At 40.5% G+C, this 18749-nt stretch overlaps 4 protein-coding genes across 11 annotated transcripts in view; 2 read left to right on the top strand and 2 right to left on the bottom strand.

The window, feature by feature from the left end:
* Nucleotides 1–6591, top strand: part of LOC108602930 (RYamide receptor) — a 49143-nt gene extending 42552 nt beyond the window's left edge. The window contains exons 5-8 of the mRNA XM_017991273.1: nt 5230–5298; nt 5362–5596; nt 6145–6236; nt 6306–6591. Coding sequence (XP_017846762.1) covers nt 5230–5298; nt 5362–5596; nt 6145–6236; nt 6306–6344 — 435 coding nt within the window. The 3' untranslated portion in view covers nt 6345–6591. The remainder of the gene's footprint in view (nt 1–5229; nt 5299–5361; nt 5597–6144; nt 6237–6305) is intronic.
* A 272-nt stretch (nt 6592–6863) lies between these two features.
* LOC108601283 (endothelin-converting enzyme 2) lies at nt 6864–11576 on the bottom strand. Its single transcript, XM_017989182.1, has 9 exons — nt 11453–11576; nt 9761–9884; nt 9604–9701; nt 8974–9547; nt 8638–8917; nt 7770–8583; nt 7666–7714; nt 7332–7530; nt 6864–7280 (listed from the first exon to the last, which is right to left on the bottom strand). The coding sequence occupies exons 1-9, from the start codon at nt 11574–11576 to the stop codon at nt 6936–6938; spliced, it is 2607 nt and encodes an 868-aa protein (XP_017844671.1). The 3' UTR covers nt 6864–6935.
* Nucleotides 11577–13174: 1598 nt separating this feature from the next.
* Nucleotides 13175–16858, bottom strand: LOC108604711 (protein spaetzle). Of its 8 annotated transcripts, none has more exons than XM_017994283.1 (7): nt 16616–16858; nt 15641–15814; nt 15356–15433; nt 14796–14865; nt 14323–14677; nt 14027–14262; nt 13175–13508 (listed from the first exon to the last, which is right to left on the bottom strand). In XM_017994283.1, the coding sequence occupies exons 1-6, from the start codon at nt 16673–16675 to the stop codon at nt 14058–14060; spliced, it is 942 nt and encodes a 313-aa protein (XP_017849772.1). In that variant the 5' UTR covers nt 16676–16858; the 3' UTR covers nt 13175–13508; nt 14027–14057. The 8 variants fall into 8 exon arrangements, with proteins under 8 accessions (XP_017849772.1, XP_017849773.1, XP_017849770.1 ...); XM_017994284.1 differs by having other exon boundaries at nt 14323–14653; XM_017994286.1 differs by lacking the exon at nt 15641–15814 and having other exon boundaries at nt 13176–13508.
* On the top strand, nt 13640–14015 carry LOC108604713. Its single transcript, XM_017994290.2, has one exon. The coding sequence runs from the start codon at nt 13764–13766 to the stop codon at nt 13893–13895; it is 132 nt and encodes a 43-aa protein (XP_017849779.1). The 5' UTR covers nt 13640–13763; the 3' UTR covers nt 13896–14015.
* Nucleotides 16859–18749: the final 1891 nt, after the last annotated feature.

The following is an 18749-nucleotide window of genomic DNA, read 5'->3' as shown; positions in this document are numbered from 1 at the left end:
GCTGCGTAGCGCGGCGTGGCATGAATGCTGCCACATGTGGCATGGCCGATAAGCATAAATTGGTTTTTATGACTTACACTCTTAGCTTAGCCCACTCAACGTTCTAACGCTGCTTTGTTAGCGCTTGGGCTTTAAACTTTGCTAATTCCTTGCAAAGTTTTTTAAATTAAAAAAAGTGTAATACTCATAATTACATATTAGATTACTGGCTAAAGGTGTCGAAAGAAAAAATTCATTTTAACTTTTACACTTTGAGCGTTTCTCTCATGCTCGATTTCAACTTGCGCTAAGCCAAACAATTTAAAGGCTTAGGCTACTTGGGCGGGCTGACCAGCAGCTAAGTCCATTTTAATTAAGTTAACTGCCAGCAAGTTTCACTTTGAACTTTCAAGTGCAACGGGGCAGTTAAATGCACAGCCAGAGCCTTGATTAACCACAGCTGCAACTACTGCTCTCGCCCACATCCCACATCCAGCTCCAGCAACTATATCAATTGCTAACTTGTTGTCAGTGACACGCTTCTGGCTGGGATTTCAACTTGCGGCAAAGAGACAAAACAAATTAAGAAAGCGAACGAAAAGCAGCAGCAGAAAAAAACAAACGCCAGGCTGCAAAGTCACTCAAACATTAGTCTTATTTCTTTTTAGCTTTTATCCAGCGCTTTAAACACTACAATCTGCGTTGATTTTGTTGTTTGTTGTTGTTGTTGTTACTGCTGTAATGCCTTTAATGCTTTAAATACACAACTTTTGTACGGATCTTAGCATTGTCATTGTCGCTCGAGTTTAGCTTCTTCCTCTTTGCTACAGTTTGCCACTTTCACTTTCCCTTTATTGTTGCTGTTGCTATTGCTGTTACCTTTGGCCGCCAGGCAGACTGACTGGCTGACTTTAACTTTGAAACTCGGCTGACAGTCGACAAAATTTAGCAAGTTGTTTCAGCTGGGGTAAAGCCCTTTGCTTCCGGCTTTGTTACAAGTCTGCCGTTGACGTTTGCAATGTTAACGCCATGCATTGACATTCATGCTGTTGCCATTGGCCATTGGCTATGTACACAACTCAATTGCAAGTGCAAACAAATCTTAAATAATGAGACAGCTTCAACAACAGACTGGCCACAGCTCGCACGCTTAATTACAGTGTTGGAAAACAGCATAAAATTGATAAGCACACACACACACACACACACACATGTATCTAGGGCTGCTGCTGTTATGGCAGTTTCCGTTTTGCATATTGCTGTTCGTATATAAAACGACTACGTATATTGTATGGCCCAAGTGGGCAAAACAGTTTGTGTATTGGAAAAGTTTAGCCCACAACAATGTCGCAGGTTTCGTTGCTGCAACTGCAACATGCTTTTGCCAAATAACTCATGCATTCCCCTTTTGTGTGCTTCGACACTTGAAAAATGGTGTTGCGGCTAACGTAAGAACATGCTGGTTATTTATTCGCTTTTTGGGGCCAACCTTGCTACTCGAGCAACCCTTTGCAATTCATTTGCCTTGGCTTACAAATAGCTGCACTGCTGGCTGGCAGCTTGAAATGTACTTCAAGTGCTGCAGCACTCCACAGAGAGAGATCAATACTTTTGGACAATGTGACACAAGCAATTAGCAAAGTTCTAGCTTGAAATTCAATTATGCTCAGGCATGGGCTTGCACTCCAAAACAAAATTGAAAACCGCTTGCAAAACACTTTGCGATAAATTTAATATTTACTTTGACCTTTTTTCTTGGCCGTGAACGTGGGCGTTGGGATTTTGAACTTAGTTTGGTTTTGTTTAATTGGGTAACCGTGCGCGGACACTCTTCTTGAGCTTATGACACTTTCGGCGACGCTATAATTAATTGCACGGCCTCCTTAGCCCACACCAAACAGGCTTAATTATAATGTATGTCAGTCGTAAAAGTAAAAGTCGCGTCACGTTCGCTCCGGAGGAAGAGCGCGCCGCCACATGCTGGCGAACAACTCACACAACATCCATCAAACTTCCATCAGACACCACGCCCCATTTCCAATGTGAACTTTTGCCACTTGCTACTTGGCTTTAATTTTATTTGGTTTTATATAGCTCGCTGCGGTTTACGTTTACCTAGTAACCACACCGCTGGCTCAATGGCGCTGGCCATAAATTCTATTCTAAGCCATAATTGCTTAACAAAAAAAAAATACGTTAGCGCTGCCCACTTGGGGGGCGTCCACGTATTTTATTATTTGATTGTTTTTATGACTTTTGGATTTTAACGATACTTTTGCACTCGTTTGTTTAGTTATTTATCCATTTTCATTAAACTACCTACCGAATGTAAAACAAAAAAAGATAAAGTGCTGCAGCAAACTTTTGTAATAAAGCTCAAATTAGTTTTAGTGAGCCAACAAGGCTTTCCATATTTCAGAAGGTATTTCTCAGTCAGACTTTGCGTAATTGTTTTGCAATTAAAATTTCGCCTCATTAAAACGTTTTAAGACCTGCGGGTGCACAGAGTTCAACAAGAAAGCAACAAGCAGCTCGTCGAGAGCACGCGCTAATCGATTAAGGTTTGAATTGATTAATGACTATAGATACGCCCATTGTAAGTGATGAACTGTTGATTTCATTAAAGTGAACTAATTAACTAATACTCAGACGCTTAGACGCTTAGCTCTGCTTTCTTTGCTTTCATATTTTTCTCGGAATTTTTGCACACAATTTTTTTTTGTTACAGTACGCTTGCAATTTAAGCTTTGTTCCCAGCTAGCCATAAACAAATAAAAGACACTGAAATTATGAGGTTGGGCCCACAACAAACAAAAACAGCAAAAAAAAAAAAGACGTAATGCGCTTAACGCGGCGTTAAAGCCGAAAATGTGGGGGCAGCTACGGAAGTTTTGTACTCACGTTCCGTTGATTGGACAGTTTGATGTTTAGACAGTTGACTGAGTTGTATTTTACTCTTTTTTTTGTGTACAGCTTTGTTGTTGTTTTGGCAAAGCAAAACTAAAGCCTTTGAGTTGCCAAAAAACAATAGAAATTTTTTAATTTTCTTTTTCTTTTTTTTTTCATAAGCAGCAGCCGAAAGTTTCAACATATTTCTGCATTTGACATTTGTAGACAATGCCTCTTGGCCTCATACTCAAATTGGCGACAAACTGTTGGACTTGTTAAAATAAAATTGTGCTGCACTTAAAAGTCAATTAAGTTTGGCAATGTTGTGCTCTTTACATTAATTAAACAAACTAAAGGACAGCGAGCGGCACGTTGGCCAACTGAAGACGTGCCAGCAAATTTAATTAGCGCATAATTTGACAGAAAACTCTTGCTCAGAGCTCACTTAGCTTTCAACGTCACTTCCATTTGAATCACAACACAAATCACTCAGACCGGTGAGCCTCAACCAAAAACCATTTGCCCTTTACTTGATGCGGGTGTTGGCATTAAACTGAAATCATTTTAATAAATTACAACATGCAGCACATGAGCTCATTTTTTATGTAAGCCTCACAACATAAACTTTTATGGGGTGGACGCAACCAGTTTCAGTTTCAGTTTATGTGACCGCACAAAAAGTCAAAGTGTCAAATAGTTGATAAGATCTGCGGCTGCGGCTGCGGCTACTGAGTTGCCCAAAAGCCAAAATAGAAAAGCGCAAAACGTAGCTAATTTTAATAAACCAAAGCGAAAGAGCGCTGCGCACTAAATTTAAAGTGCTCTAAGTACATATGAGACAGCCCCCTGAGTTAATTAGTGCTTGGCTGCCACAGACACTTGCAAGTAACTTAAGCCAACTTGCTGAACTAATTTAATTTCTGTTTGCTCTTAGCTTTAATCTAGCTCACGCAAAAGTTTTAGTTTCATGGCTGCCACAGCTCATGTGTTGCTGTGGCATCACGATAATGATATGACTATTGATTAGCGAACGAGTGTCGCAATTTGACTTTATTAAGCCGGCTGTGCGTAAATATTACGCATACGCACGCAGGCCACAGCAAATAGACTGCAACAAAATATAGCGACTGTACGTGTGTCTCGTTAAGGAGCTGTTAATGTATGTGTGTCAACAAAAGCAAACGCCAGTGGCGTAGACAATAAAAAAAATAGAAGATATACGCAAAACATGCCAATTAAATAAATATCAATGGCTTTCGTCACGAGCAGCAGCTGCAAAAAGGGGCTATATTTAGAACTGGCAGCCTTTTTGCTCTTATGCATGCCATTGAATAAATTCATAACATGCGGTTTTTGTTACAAGCAGATAAAATATATGCAAAGCGCCGCTTATTGAGCACAGCCGGCAGCATCAAAATTCAATCAAACATCACATATTATAAGATTATTGGCATTTGCTGACTTTAATATTGGCAAGCCGCAAATGTTTGGCTTTAGCACTATGACTATGTTGGCTTAACTCGAGCTGATTGGCAAATAAGTTCAACAGCTTAGTCGTGCACTTAAAGGCTAAGGTAAAGACACGTGTTTAACGTGGCCAATGAGCTCATCATAAAACTGAATCGCTGCTGGAAAATTGCGTGCATAAGCTGGCTAAAATGCGCGAAGGCTAGCACTATAGCTGATTACGCAACTAGAACTAGTCATAAAAGCAAAATTTGTTGCTTTCAGTTCAGATAAAAACGCATTAAACTCAAAGCTTTAATATAATTGCAAGTTTATGGCCACAAAGCTGCCTTGCTAAAATCAATATTATTTATGCTAAAAATTTAAAGTAAACTGGCGGCTTTAGAACTTATTTTGCAGTACTGCTGCTTGAATCAAAATATTTTTATTTACTACCCAGAATTACTTAAAGCGCACACAGGTGCGCTCATAAAATCGATACACAATGTCGTCTTTGCCGAAACTCAATAGAAAATCATTTCCGCGCCGTCAGCTACAGCGCCATTCAAGAAACGCATAAAAAGATGATTTTTTAAGCATAGTACCCATATAAGCGTCTAGATTTTATGCATTTTGGTTTTATGCTACTGAAATCAGTTGTGTTATAGACTAGATGATTGCGCAGCCAAACGAGCATTGATGCTGCAAAAGATTGTGTGCTTGGATTTAGTTGCCCACTGACTTGGCAAATGTTTAAACAAAGCTATTTTATGAGCAGTTGTCTATTGGTTTAGCTTGCGCTTGTTACAGCTCGTTAAGTAAAACAAAGAAGACGCGTGTCTGAACTTTGACCGCAGCGCTAACCTTTGACTGCCAGTTCAAGCCACAGTTACTATTAACTTGCTCTACTTGCAGATGATCAAAATGATGCTGACTGTTGTCATTGTCTTCACCAGCTGCTGGCTGCCATTTAACATACTGCAGGTGAGTACTTTGACTTGCACTTGTGCTGCTACTTAATTTGCTACTTGAACAATTTCGTTGCAGTTGCTGCTCAATGATGAAAAGTTCAACGATTGGAAGCCATTGCCGTATGTGTGGTTTGCTTTTCATTGGCTGGCCATGTCGCATAGCTGCTACAATCCCATCATTTACTGCTATATGAATGCGCGTTTCCGTGGCGGATTCTTGCAGATCATGTATCGCGTGCCGGGATTGCGACGCTGCTGTTGTCTGCATCGATACTTGCGCAGTCGCAACGAGCGCAGCTATGAAGCAACCGGTGAGATGACCTTCAAATACAATCGCCGAAATGGTGATGGTCTAGTCAGGAAACCTAAATTACGCATTAGGTGCCTCTCTTCTCTCTAGTACTTTTCAAATCTACTCGTAGTTGCTCTTAGCTCTTTTATACAAGCACACAAATCAAAATCTATACAGTTGAAGTTCGCAAATTTAAATACTTAAATACTTAAGCTCAGAAGCTGCTTTTGATATTAATCAGCTTAACCTTTTAGATTGCACATTGTGTCAAGTTGCTTTAATTAAATTGTATCGATAGAAGTAATCAGACTTTTAACATTTAAATAAAATTGCCTTTGGTGCCAAGCAGCAGCAATTTGCGAGCATCAGCTGTATATGCCGTTGTAGCATGTTTTTCGGGTCGTAAACACAGTACTGCATGCGCCAACAGACACACACACACACCACAATTAAGTAACATAAAACATGTTGAAGTATTTTAGTATAACAGCATTGCTTCCATTTGCCTAATTGTGGTTTGTTGTCATCTTCTCCTTCCAACTTTTTACACGCCACTTGGATTGTCAGGCACCGACGATGCATTCCACCTACATCGTGTGAACACCTGCACCACCTACATCAGCACAAGACGAAAACTGCGCACGAATTCTATGCAAATGGTAAGTGGCCAATAAATGTGCTCAAAGCTCCACTAATATCTGCTGTTTTATTTTTTCTTATGTATTTAGAGCCAATTTTCATGTGCCGAGACCACTGTCTTGCGGTAGCTTCCGCTCCAGAAACGCAGGCTAACTTGGAGCCGCGAACCACCTTTGGCGCATTGCATGTAAACGGCCTAAGCACTCATAGTTCCACACAATTCTGAATGCAGCCTCTCTCATTAGGAATTACAACAACCAAAGATATGCTGAAGTCATACTAGATTTCACTAGCTCTATGTATATGACATGTCTATTTAATAAATGTGTACTATAAATATTGACTCAATGTAAACAACATCGAAAACAAATTAATAATCCACTTCAAAATATACATACATATGTGCTTGTTAGTAAAGTGGTGAATATGCATATGGTGGTGTGGTGGGATTGGTTGTTACTTGCGCTCATTGGTTTGTGTACTTACTGTTTCTATAATAGCAACTGCTGCATACTTTCAAGCGCTACTTTCATTTTCAACAAATCTGCAAAAAGTTTAACAATACGCTGCGGTCTAAAGCTGTTTGAAAAATGCATTTAGTTAATTAAATTTTTTATTTTATATGTTTTTAATAGAAAAAGCGCATAAAAACGTTTCGTATTTGTTAATAAATGAACTATGGTAGGTAGAAAAATCACTTCATTGTTGTGCAGCAGACATTACCAAATGCGGCATTTGGGCTGCTGCGGATTCATGACAGTTCCTCTGGCACACTTGAACGTGCGTGCAAACTCCTCGGAATTGGACAAGACGCCCTTTAGCCGTATTTGCCCGGGACAATGTGAGTCCTCCAGTGCAAATCGGGAGGCAGCTGGCGTATAAGACTCGCACCAAAGATTCCCAAATGCTATAAAGAACAGCTGCTCGTGCGTATAGTGCTCCAGACCGGGCAGCTTAAGCTGCTCCTTACCCATCTCCTTGGTATAGAGACGATAAGCGTGATAGGCCTCACGCATGCCACCATTGTCGGCTATGTTCTCGCCCAGCGTGAGCTCCCCATCAATCTGCAATACATTTATTTACTTTTCTTGGCCCGTTTTCGCTCGACTACGTACGTATTCGCCAATGTCCGGCAAGTAATAGTGGCTGTATTGGTCCACAAAGCATTCGGTGCGATTGACATACTCATTGATGGTCGAGTTGGACCACCACTCGACCATGTTGCCGGCTCTATCAAAGCGCCTGCCGCTGTCATCAAACCCATGCGTCAGCTCGTGTCCCAGTATGGTTCCAATTGAGCCGTAATTCATAGCTCTAATAAGAATGCGAACGAACAGTGTAATTGAGTTGCTAGCTTAAGGGGATTAATGCCGCAAAATTGAGTGCAGAGCGTGCGTGCAGTGTAGAGAAGCGTGTGCTGTTGATTGCTATGTGCGCTGGCCAACTTACTCAAGACCAAGGCCGTAAAACGGATACTGCAGTATGGCAATGGGCACGGCTGCGAATAGAAATTGCTAGAGATTACGAACAACATGTGGCCTGTCAGAATCTACTTATTGCATTTGATTGAAACGTATGAAAGGCGTTCACATTCGACGGCGCTGTTGCCCAGCCAATGGGTTCCGGCTGATCCATGTTATTGATTTTGCCCATCATTTGCCAGTGCACAAATCCCATAAGATTGTCCAAGTGAGTGCTGGCATTGACCTGCACGCCAGCATAATAATCATTCAAGGCCGTGTCGTTGGTCAGCCACTCCGGAAAGCCTATGAAGGTGCGCATCTCAGCAGACTTGAGCATTGTCTGCTGCTTGGTTCTGGCATCCATCCAGCTGGTGCTATGCACCAGCTTGTCAAAAGAGCGACGTATATCGCTCAGCATGCGCTTCACACGTGGCAGCGTTTCGCTCGTAAATCGCTCATCCGCCAGCACATAGCTGACGGCCATGCCAAACAGCGAGTTGACGCCATGTGCGCAGTAAAGCGAGCGCGGCGTGCTGCCTTCAGTGCCAATGACTAGGCGCATATACTCCGCATGTAGTAGTCGCATATCGCTAGTGGTATGCAGCACCAGCTCTTCCAAAGTGCTCAGCCACAAATAGGACTCAATGTGTGCCGCAGGCGTCTCTTGCAGAAACTCCACAATGCTTTGCAAATAGTAAATATCCGCCTGGCTGGTTATAATATTAGCCGGAGCAGCATGCTTGGTGCCAGCCAGCATCAGTTGCATATATCGCTGCCAAATGGGCATAGACTGTGGTGCAATGCGCTTATCTGTTTGATTCTGCAAATCCAGCAGCGTTACATACACAATATCCTCCACAGGATTCTTCGAAGGCTTGGTAATGTTCTCAGCTTCCTCTTTTAACTGCAAGCAAAAGTTTAAACTAAAGGCAGCAGCATTTGTTGCACATTTGCTTACTGTATGAATTTTTTGTGCCACCTTAACGGCTTGCTTGACCAATTCGGTAATGCCCAGTGTAGCCTCCTCTTGGTTAACTTCTGGATCTACGTAGAGCAAATATTTCTCAAGTATCTTGCGCACATAGAGCGCATATGCAGACATGCCTTCGCTGGTTTGCTTTGACTCATCCTCCTCCTGCGTTACATGATTGTCATCCTCATCGTTCTCATCGCTATGCTGCATAAAAATTGTTTTGCGCTGCACTCGACGCAGCAATTTGTGCGAATCATCGCTGTTGCTACAATTAGTACATAAATTAAATTACTTAGCGCACGTAGTTATTTGCTTACTTACAAGGGAAACGCCGAGTCCGTTTCGGGTGTGCCAAGCGCAATGCGATTTAGACTGCGATTCAGCGGATCTGGAAACACATCGAAGCCCACTATGAGATCCACGCTTAGATGACGCTTTATGGCCGCCACGCTGTCCAGCCAATTGTAGCTTAGATTGGCAGCTTCGTTTGCATATTTGGACGCACTGCTGAGCGTCAAATTGAGCGTCGCTGGCAGCACATTCAGCTTGAACACTTGCATATAGCGCAGCAGTGGCGCCAGCTGCAGTTCGTCCAACATTTCCGTATTCATGCAAGCGTTGTACGCCGTCTTCGCCATGCCCACAGCCTCTGGCTCGGCGCTGCTGATGTTGGACTGCAGAAAGCTGCGCACCACACGCATTATATGCGCTTGGCGCTCACGAAACCAATCATTGGAGGTGGCAGAATCAGGGCGTGGATGCTGCTCCGGCCAGCGACCGCAGGTGAATTTGTAAAAGTCCTCGCAGGGATCAGTCTGTTCGTCCATGGCATAGATAAGGCTAGCCGCAGTACGTATGCACTCCTTGCTACGACAGATTGCCACATTTTTCTTAACTGCCAGTTGGAAATAAAGTTATTATTAGGCTGGCTCAATGTATTTGATTACTTACACATTAGGCTTATGACTATGATTGCAATTATGAGCAGTATCACCAAGGCTAGCAGCGCTGCCACCGCCACCTTGGGGCGGTAATAGGTGCGACGAAATCTGCAAGCAATAAATACAGTTAATGGACAGCATTGCTGGAGCTGAGCTTGCGCACAAACTTTGACTGCACACCAATCAGATGGGATTGATAGAACGTTTTGCTTTCAGCGCTGACCGCATGTCCATTGCTCGCTGCTGCTTCTCCATCAGCACCCAGATGCGCCGATAAAAGCTGGCGATTAGCTGTAATAGAATACCCATTAACTAAATCAGTTGACGGCAAGTTTGGCCTTGATTTTGACATTAATGGATTGCGCGCATAAAAGCTTGTATATATATTTTTAGCTATTTTATTAACACCAATTAGTGCTGTTGTCTATCGCTGGCTTATCCTGCGCTAAGATCTGCTTTTATTATCAACCAGCTATGGCGTCATTAGCCTGTGAACATGTCCACAGCCATAATTGCATTTTTTTTATGCATTCAAACTGCGCCATTTTGTTTGTAGTTCAATGCACTGCAAATGATTCGCGTGTCCAGTGACATTAAATGTACTTTTAATGCTCGCATTTGTGTATCTTTTTGTTGATACGCAAATAGCTAAGTATAGGGACATCAGCAGGCTATTTTTATTTACAAAAAAAAAAACATATTTACCCACGCTTCAGTAGTACAGAGTATAAATGTAAATTTGAAAAACCAAATTCAGAAATTTCAGCATGTCACTATTTTTTGCAATTTTCGGTTACAATTCAATTGAGACCGAGACGGGCATTTATTGCATGGCCGAGGATGTGAACCAAATAAGTAACTATTTGCAGGATGCCAGTAAATTTCAGTCGCGCTTTGTGGCGCCTTGGGAGAAATGCATGAACGTCTGGGCTAAGCTGTTGTCATTTGGCTTAATCTTGTATTTTCTAATGCACTTGGCCAAATATCAAAAGACGCTACAAGAAAATGCTGCGCAGCTAAGAAAGCTTAATACAAGAGCAACAACATTAGTGAAACAGCCAGTTGAGCAAGTTCGGCAAGTTGAAAGCCAAACACAGATGCTGGACTCACTCGAGGATGACGGGCAGACGCTTGAAAATGACAGTGACGAGGATGCCAAAACGTTATTGGCCATGGAGGACTTTAACTCTGCTGTCCAACAAATTGGCATACGCTCCAGCCTAACAACTGCCAATTTTAGCTATAATGCTGAGCTGTGTGAAAAACTTTCGCTTTCTCAAGAATTCTAAGCTGCTTATCAATGCTGCTCATGCTCATATGCCTTGCTTGGAATTATAAAAACCAATGCATTCGTCATCACATAACATGCTCGTGTGTCTACCAAAGTTGAATAATAAGTGAAATTATTTAATGAACAAGCTGCGAGTGTAATCAAATTATTAGCGTTGCGGTTAATTCTGTCAAATTTAAATTTCAAACAACTGAGTCAAGAGATTTAGTGTTTAGCATAGGACAGGTCACTGAGCTCATTATAATATATTTATGTATATTCCCAGCAATAGACGAATTTGGTTGGTCTGTGCAGCTAAATTTTGGTTGGTTGCAGCTAAATGTTGTTGGTCGAATTAGCTTAATATCTATAATTACTATAGATTAAAGAAGAAATTTTAATCTCAACACACATGGCAATATTTAATTTCTGATTAGCTTGCTTATAAATCATTCATTATTTTTCATTAGAAGTTTGGCAATAAGAATGACGTAAATTGCATTACTTTCATTAGAACTATATTGGAGGCAATGCGGGCTCGATTCGTTGCTAAGTTCTTTCACTTTCCGGCAATTAGATGGTTACTCACCCGGTGTTTGTAGTCGCTGTAGAGCAGTTCGTGGCTGTGGCTGCAGATTCTCGTCGAGAAATCCATTGTTGGTATTGCCTGTGGACCAAATGCGATTGCCCGTTTGCCAAGCGGCTGTTGACATGTTCAAATTGTTGCTCTGTAGCTCGATCTTTGCATTTGCATATGGATTTTTCACATGGCACTTGGTGATTTTTTAGCGTCACTTACGGCATTTAAATGAGTGCAAAACGTTAATTAATATGCAGAGATTGTCGTTGCATGTAGTTCACGCAGCCACAGACCACATGTTGCGCATACGTAAGCTGCAACGTGGCTGCAGCCAAAGGTCAGCTTGTGGCACGTACTTCTTGTTATTGCAACGAATTTTTCTAGCTTATATTGTTAGCGACAAGTGTGTTGCATAATATGGCATAATATGTATAAAATAAATTTAAGTTGCAACAACAATAGCAACAGCAGCAAGGACAACAGACTATAGCAAAAGGACCTCCACTGAGGCTTGCAGCAAAGTGACTAAACTAGCAACTGCCGGCGTATTGAAGCCGTGCTGGTAGACAAGCAACGCTTTTATAAGGTCGCAGCAACTGCCGTGCACCAGCAACCAAACAACAATAACACAACAGCAACTACTACATACATCAATAACACAGCTCAACAACAAATCAGGCAACCACCATTAACTCCTTTGGCCATGCAAATGACGCTACGGCAATTACACTGCAATAAATAATGTGCTACATATGCGCAAATGTTAAAGTTAAAACAAAATATAAGTCATTCTAATGTATGCATAAATCAGCGTAAATATAAATAAGCAGTTGAAGTTAAGTTATTAAGTTAAGTTATTGTTTGCAGTGTTTGAGACAGCAATCGCCATATGACTAGTGTCCCATGTCGGCTAACTACAATACTATTGTCTGACTGTCCGACATAATTTAATACACTTAGAGTTTGCAGCATATGCACTTGGCTAGCAAACAGACTAAAATGAAATATATGTTGCCTATTGATTTATATTCAAGTGCTGAACTATTCACTATTCAATTTCTAACAATAGTTTAGACAGTGTATTTGCTATTCATTGTAGCTATGGCCAATGGATTGCAGCAAATCAGAACAGACTAGCTAGCTTAGTCCACTCAGTCCATTTTACAAGAGCAGTGGCGTAATCGACGCAAGTCCATTATATGCCAACAAGAGGGGTAGCCAATAATGCTACTATATATTGATATTATTGCCAGCAGTTTGATTAATGAACTAGCTAGGCAAATGGCTGATTTCTCCTGCTCTGCATATTAGTAATTAAATAGCTTTAACATATAAAAATACATACATTATGGACATTCGCATTGTTTGACATACTTCACACACTAACATACTAGTGTGTGTGGCTAAAATCAATAAATATTATTGATTTACAGTTGTAGCAATGGCAACAACTCCAAACTGCAAGCAGACAACCGCGTCTTTGGATTTGTGCGATTAGCGCAATGTAATTAGTTTACATAGCAAGTGCTTGTTATTATTATTTATATTTACACAAGCCCCGCCCCCATACATGTAAGCATGCACATACTAGTACAATTTGTTTGCCTAAGTTAGAAAAAAATGCATTATCCTTTGGCTAGCCGAGTTCAAAGAACTTTGCGTGACAAGGCAGAGACAACAACACATTTTGTTATGCGTGACTTAGATATTAAATTTATTTTTATATTTTAAAATATATCATTTTTTTTTGTAGTTTTTCTGTTGTTGCTTGACATAGGACATAAGCGCGGACTAATTACATGCATTAACACTAAACATTATAAGCTAACATAGTATATAGACACGTATATTTTAAAATAAACGCAGCGTCAGTTAAATTCTTAATACTAAACATTGTATGGCTGCTTTTGCTATAATTTTCTTATTGATTTTCTTTGCACAATACATAACAGTATTATCAGCAATTACACATTATAGTTTTGTATATAAAACAACTAGCTTACAATAGTATATAAAATTCCCTAGACAGTTTGGCCTGCCATTCTGCGATGGGTGAAACTTGTTGCTGCAATGAGAGAGAAGAAAATTTTGTTATTTTTAAATCATAGTAGCATTGATTGAGACAGCTTTAGGTTTAAACTTAGTTAGGCAAGTAATATTCAGTGTAGTTTGTACTGTGTTCTTATAAACAACACAATTATTATAATTTTTGTTGTGCTAACGTCGACACACACGCACACACACATACAAACATATATATATATATATTCGTTCGTGCTACTATTGTGCATATAAATTTGCAATTGTTATTAAAGTTAGAATGGATCGCATCTTCAACAGCGGCTATAACAATCAACTGAAGCATATTGGCAATGCAGAGGCGAAGCGCATGGCGCTTAAGCTAGTTGGATTCTATGCTGTGGGCTGGACCCTGCGTAAATTACTCAAATGAATGATCAAAATGTATTGTAAACTTGCTCTTCTCTCAATGTATTTTGGATGTTTGTAACGCGCTAGCTGCCAGCTGTCTAAATTCTATGTATCGCGATAAATAAATAAGAGAAACTATAAATTAATGCTTGCCTCAAATCACAATTTGCAGAGTTGCAGCCGCTTAAGCTCCAATGTTGGCGGAGAAGCTGCTTTTGACGACGCACTTGCAGCAGCTGGGAATCTTGAATGGCTCGTTGGCCACCTCTGGCTGTCCTAGAGTGGCATTGTTAATGGTAACCAGATGACGCACTACATAGTGCTGCTTGCAGACGGGCTTATAGTTGTTGGGAAAACTGTCCAGGAAGTCACAAGGCGAGCCCTCGTTGCTAAAATGCGTAGTTGAGTTAAGAGACTATAACAAAAGATTTGCAGAATGGCCAACTTACTCGCATTCTTCAATAAGTATGCCCTGCTTGAATTCATCTGTGTTGACAATCAGCTGCCAGGATGAGTCTAGCTTTTGACCCAGCTTGGGATACAGTATTCTCACATGGCTTTTGCACAGATACTGCTCGTCCGTGGAGATGCCCAGACGCGTGTTCAATGCCTGTATATCTGGCTGATCCACTTGCTCGTTTATGAAGAAATTGGCAAAGTTGCGCGATAGTATGCTCTTGACGCCCGATAAGTCCGGATAGTTGTTGACATTGGTGCAGAAGGAGCGACTCTGATTGAAGCCATCCGCACACTGATTAAGCGTACTTGGTCGATATTTACCTATAGAGTCGGGAAACACGATATCTGATGTTAGGCAAGCGCCGCGCGAGTTTTGGGGAATGAGCATGAGCATGAGTTATAGTTTTAGTTTTGTTAATTGTATTAATATTTGTGATTTTAATGCTGATTACGGGCTACTTACTGTCGTTGGGCGGACGACGCGGCTGCGTTGCTGGCTCAGGCCTTGTTAGCTGTGGCTGTTGCTGGGAATTCTGTAAAGAGACGAGTGGATGGTTAAAGACAAGATTCAGCTTGCCATCCGGTGAGCGCTGCACTTTAAACGACTGTTGTTGATGATTCAGACTTTGATATTGATGGTATTGGTGCGTGGTGGTTTGGGACTGCGCTGGCTGAGGCAGAGACTGAGGCTTGGCTTTTGTCCAAGACTCAGGCAGTGGCTCAGGCGCAGACACTGACTCAGTTTCAGTTTCGGATTCAGGGTGATTTCTGTGAGCCGACTGATTGCCTAGGACTGTGGGTATGGGCATGAAAGATGCATCATCCGTCGTCGTTGTCTGTGTGTGTAAATTTTGCATTAATCTCAAACCGCATACATGTAATTTAGGCACACAAACACATAAACACAGAGAAACGGTTAGGATAGTTTTAGCGTTGATCATTTAATGATTGTGCACGTGCAAATGAATGAATGAATGTATGAATGAATGGTTGGTTGATTGATTGACTGCCGCCGTCACTTACATTAAAGATCACCACACCTTCGCCTTCGCGCACTTGGAAAATGGCACGAACCCGCGCATCGATAACCTCCGCTGGCAACTGAAGTGAAATGTCAAATGGAAAGTGTGGAAACGTTCAGTTCTCAATTGCAAAATGTACAAAAATGTAAAAACCCACAAAACAATAGGAAATTACTAATAGTCAAACGATTAAAGTATTCAATTAAATAACACAGTTTAGAGACAGAGGCACATGGTTGGGATTGGGGTTGGTTGGTGGGAAGTTGGTGTTTGCTATGTTGTCTACCATTTCTTTCTCTGCTGGCTTCGGCGCCTGCTCCAGCGTCTCGTTGCGCATGATATTCCAAAGACTGTCGGATATGAAGGGCGTCATATTATGGCTACTGGCATTGTGCTGGGCCGCAGCTGCCTCTGCTTCAGCTTCGCGACGCTTTGATATTTCGCTATTGATACAAACTATCTGAAAGATACATGTGTAAGGTTTTGTGTTTGCAATTGATCAACATTGCCAATGATAGAAAGTAAAGAGCAGAGGAGCGAGCAGCTCATATGGAAGAGGAGAAGGCCATTAGTATAGGTAGTCAGGTAGCATATGAAAAAGACGCCTGGCCACAAAAGTGACCAAAAGTCAAACAAAACGTTTCTCAAACACACTCTGTTTTGCAATTTACAACAATTGCTTTTGGCACAAACGCTTGAGTAATCAGCCCGCTGAATGGAAATGCATGTTACTGCGAGTTATGATAATTAATGTTGAAATATATATGGTTGGGCGCAATATGACGGGGAACTACAAGTGTGATTCTAGCAATTATTCAAAGCTAAATTAGGCATGTATATATGCATAGGCACTAAGTATATTTGAATTAAATTTTGACAAATCAAAGCAAACACTTTGCGCTGCTTGAAATTATTACGAAATTCACACGAATCGCGCAGCGCATTAATCTCATTTTCAATCTAAATATACAGAATTAATGATTTGTATATGAATGTGCGTGTTGTTAAAATACACATTGTGCGCTATAAAGTTGCAATGTTAACAATTTAGGAAATCAAGTGATGTCTGTTTTATTTATAAATTAATCAACCGCTAGCCAGCATGCATGTGTGGAAAGTAATAATGCCCTTCAAAATGTAATTAATATGTTAATGTGAATTAACAATTACACTTTAAACCAATAGGTAAGCGTATGTGCAACTTTATGATTAAAATTCAAACACCATAATGAGCAAATTTTAAACAATTCTATGTACTCACCGTTGTGAAGAGCGCAAAGAGCAGAAAGACTGTAATTAGTTTCCACCAAATGACAGGCATTTTGGCTAATTGTCTATTTTTGTTTTACTTGCTAAGTTAATATTTATATTTGTGTACAGAGCAGACGGCAGTCGGCTTGGCTTGTTGGCGTCTCTATAAAAACCCGGCGTAGTTTTGCTTGTATGTGTGTTCGTTTTTATGCGCTTTACGTAGTATATTTAATAAACAAACTGGCACGACTTTAAATTTATATTCCAGCTTTTGTAGTTGTTGTTATTATTGCGACTGTTTTTTATTTATTATTTTTATAGTTGGTGGTGTCGAAGTTGCTGCTACTGTTGTTTGTCGTCGTTTGCTGTTGGCGCTTATTCCGTTTTGTTTGTTTCCTTTTGACGCGACTAGAGACTTCAATTAGTCGCTGTGCTTTTCACTTGCATACACATACTACTCTCTTAATATTTTAACTGTCGCTTTTATTAAACCGTTTTAACTTAAGGTTTTTGATTAGCTGCTGCTGCTGTTGCTGCTGCTGCTGTTGACCTTGCCTAAAATGAAGCTTGGTCGCTGCAATGCAAGCGCTTTATATGAGCCGCTTCGAGTTTGATAATTTCGCAATCTAGCGTCTCCCGACTCTCTTTTGTAATGAAGCGGTTTGGGGAATTTTCCAATCTACAGCTTATAACATACACTTTGTTTTATATATCGTGGGAGACGCACGTCTTCGATCTTTATAATAATTATTTCATTTACGATGCACAACGCACGCGGGCAAGAGCGAGAGAGAGAGTGAGAGCTAATACACACGCTTATCGAAGCGCGCACGACAAAAAACCAACTGAACGAACCGACTGAGTTTGAATTAAGTTAAGCTCCGCTGCCAGCAGCAAGACAAGTGCAGCTTTGAGCAAAGCTTGACGCTGAGAGCAGAGCGCAGAGAGTGCGCGTGAGTGTGTTGTGTGCAAGCGAGATGGCAAGCTAAAGATAACAGGGCGAGACAAACCGGCAGCGCTGCTGATTTGCTTTACAGCTGTTTTGGTTTTTTTCTCAATTCTTTTCGTCAAACGCCCCAACTGAATTGACTTGTTAGGCAACAATTCAAAATACCCAGCAAATAAAATTTATATTAATATGTAAATATAACAAATACAAGTTGTCAAACAAAGGCTATATTTAGAACAGGTTAAAAATAAATAAGCATAACTTTTTGTATAAAAAGCGCTATAAGTTAATTCAAATGATAAGCATAGCTTTTCGTATCTTTTAACAGCGCTATAAGTTAATTCAAATGAAAACATTGACATAGTCCCACTCATATTGATCAGCTGTATTACAGCTGTAAGCGTAATGCTCTCAAGCTTTATCAAAAAGCTTTCGACGCGACTCAAAACCTTTCCACTTAGTATGAGACACACGTTAGGCACGCGTCACTTGCAACGATTTTGACGTCGTCAGATCACGGAACACGTCAGCTGCCTGTCGCTGGCTGCTATCCATGGGAAAGATGATGACTCGTTCGGAATTTCCAGACATGCTGCAAAAACCGCAAGCCTATACAAGTGTGCGAATAAGATACAATAAGATCAACAAGTGTAGCAATGACGTAGCCCAAAGAGAATCAGTATTGTTAAGTTAAATTAAATAATAGCTGCTCAAACGTTAATATGATGCACTATTCTATTAATAAAGCACTTTATAGTGATTGTTTATTTAAGCAATATATTTTTCAACTGAATTTTTAAAGCAGTCATTAAAAACTCATGTAAATATTTAATGGTATTATGAAGAATTCATATAAGTTGTTGAGCTGACCACAGGCAAGGACAGCCCAAGATGAATCACATTTTAATCAAAATAATATCATACTTTGAGGCTTACTCTTGAAATGTTTGTGCATACGCGGTCCTAAAAGTATGTAACAATATAAATAAATGTTGACTTAATAGTTTAGCTGCTTGAAGTTGGCAATTACACAATTAAGTTGTTTCAACGATCAGCTTCTATTTCATTGTTTTCAATGGGAGCGTTAGTTGAAATAGTTCAGAGCTAGTCTGAGTCACAATGTGTAATAAGCTTTATATTATTAATGTCTCTTTAATATTCTATTCTTATTTATTCTAATTCTAAGTCACTTTCC

This window comes from Drosophila busckii, chromosome 3R (genome assembly GCF_011750605.1).
Source record: "Drosophila busckii strain San Diego stock center, stock number 13000-0081.31 chromosome 3R, ASM1175060v1, whole genome shotgun sequence".
Classification (NCBI taxonomy): Eukaryota; Metazoa; Arthropoda; class Insecta; order Diptera; family Drosophilidae; genus Drosophila; species Drosophila busckii.
Note: the sequence above shows the minus strand (reverse complement) of the source record. Positions and strands in the feature narration are given on the sequence as shown.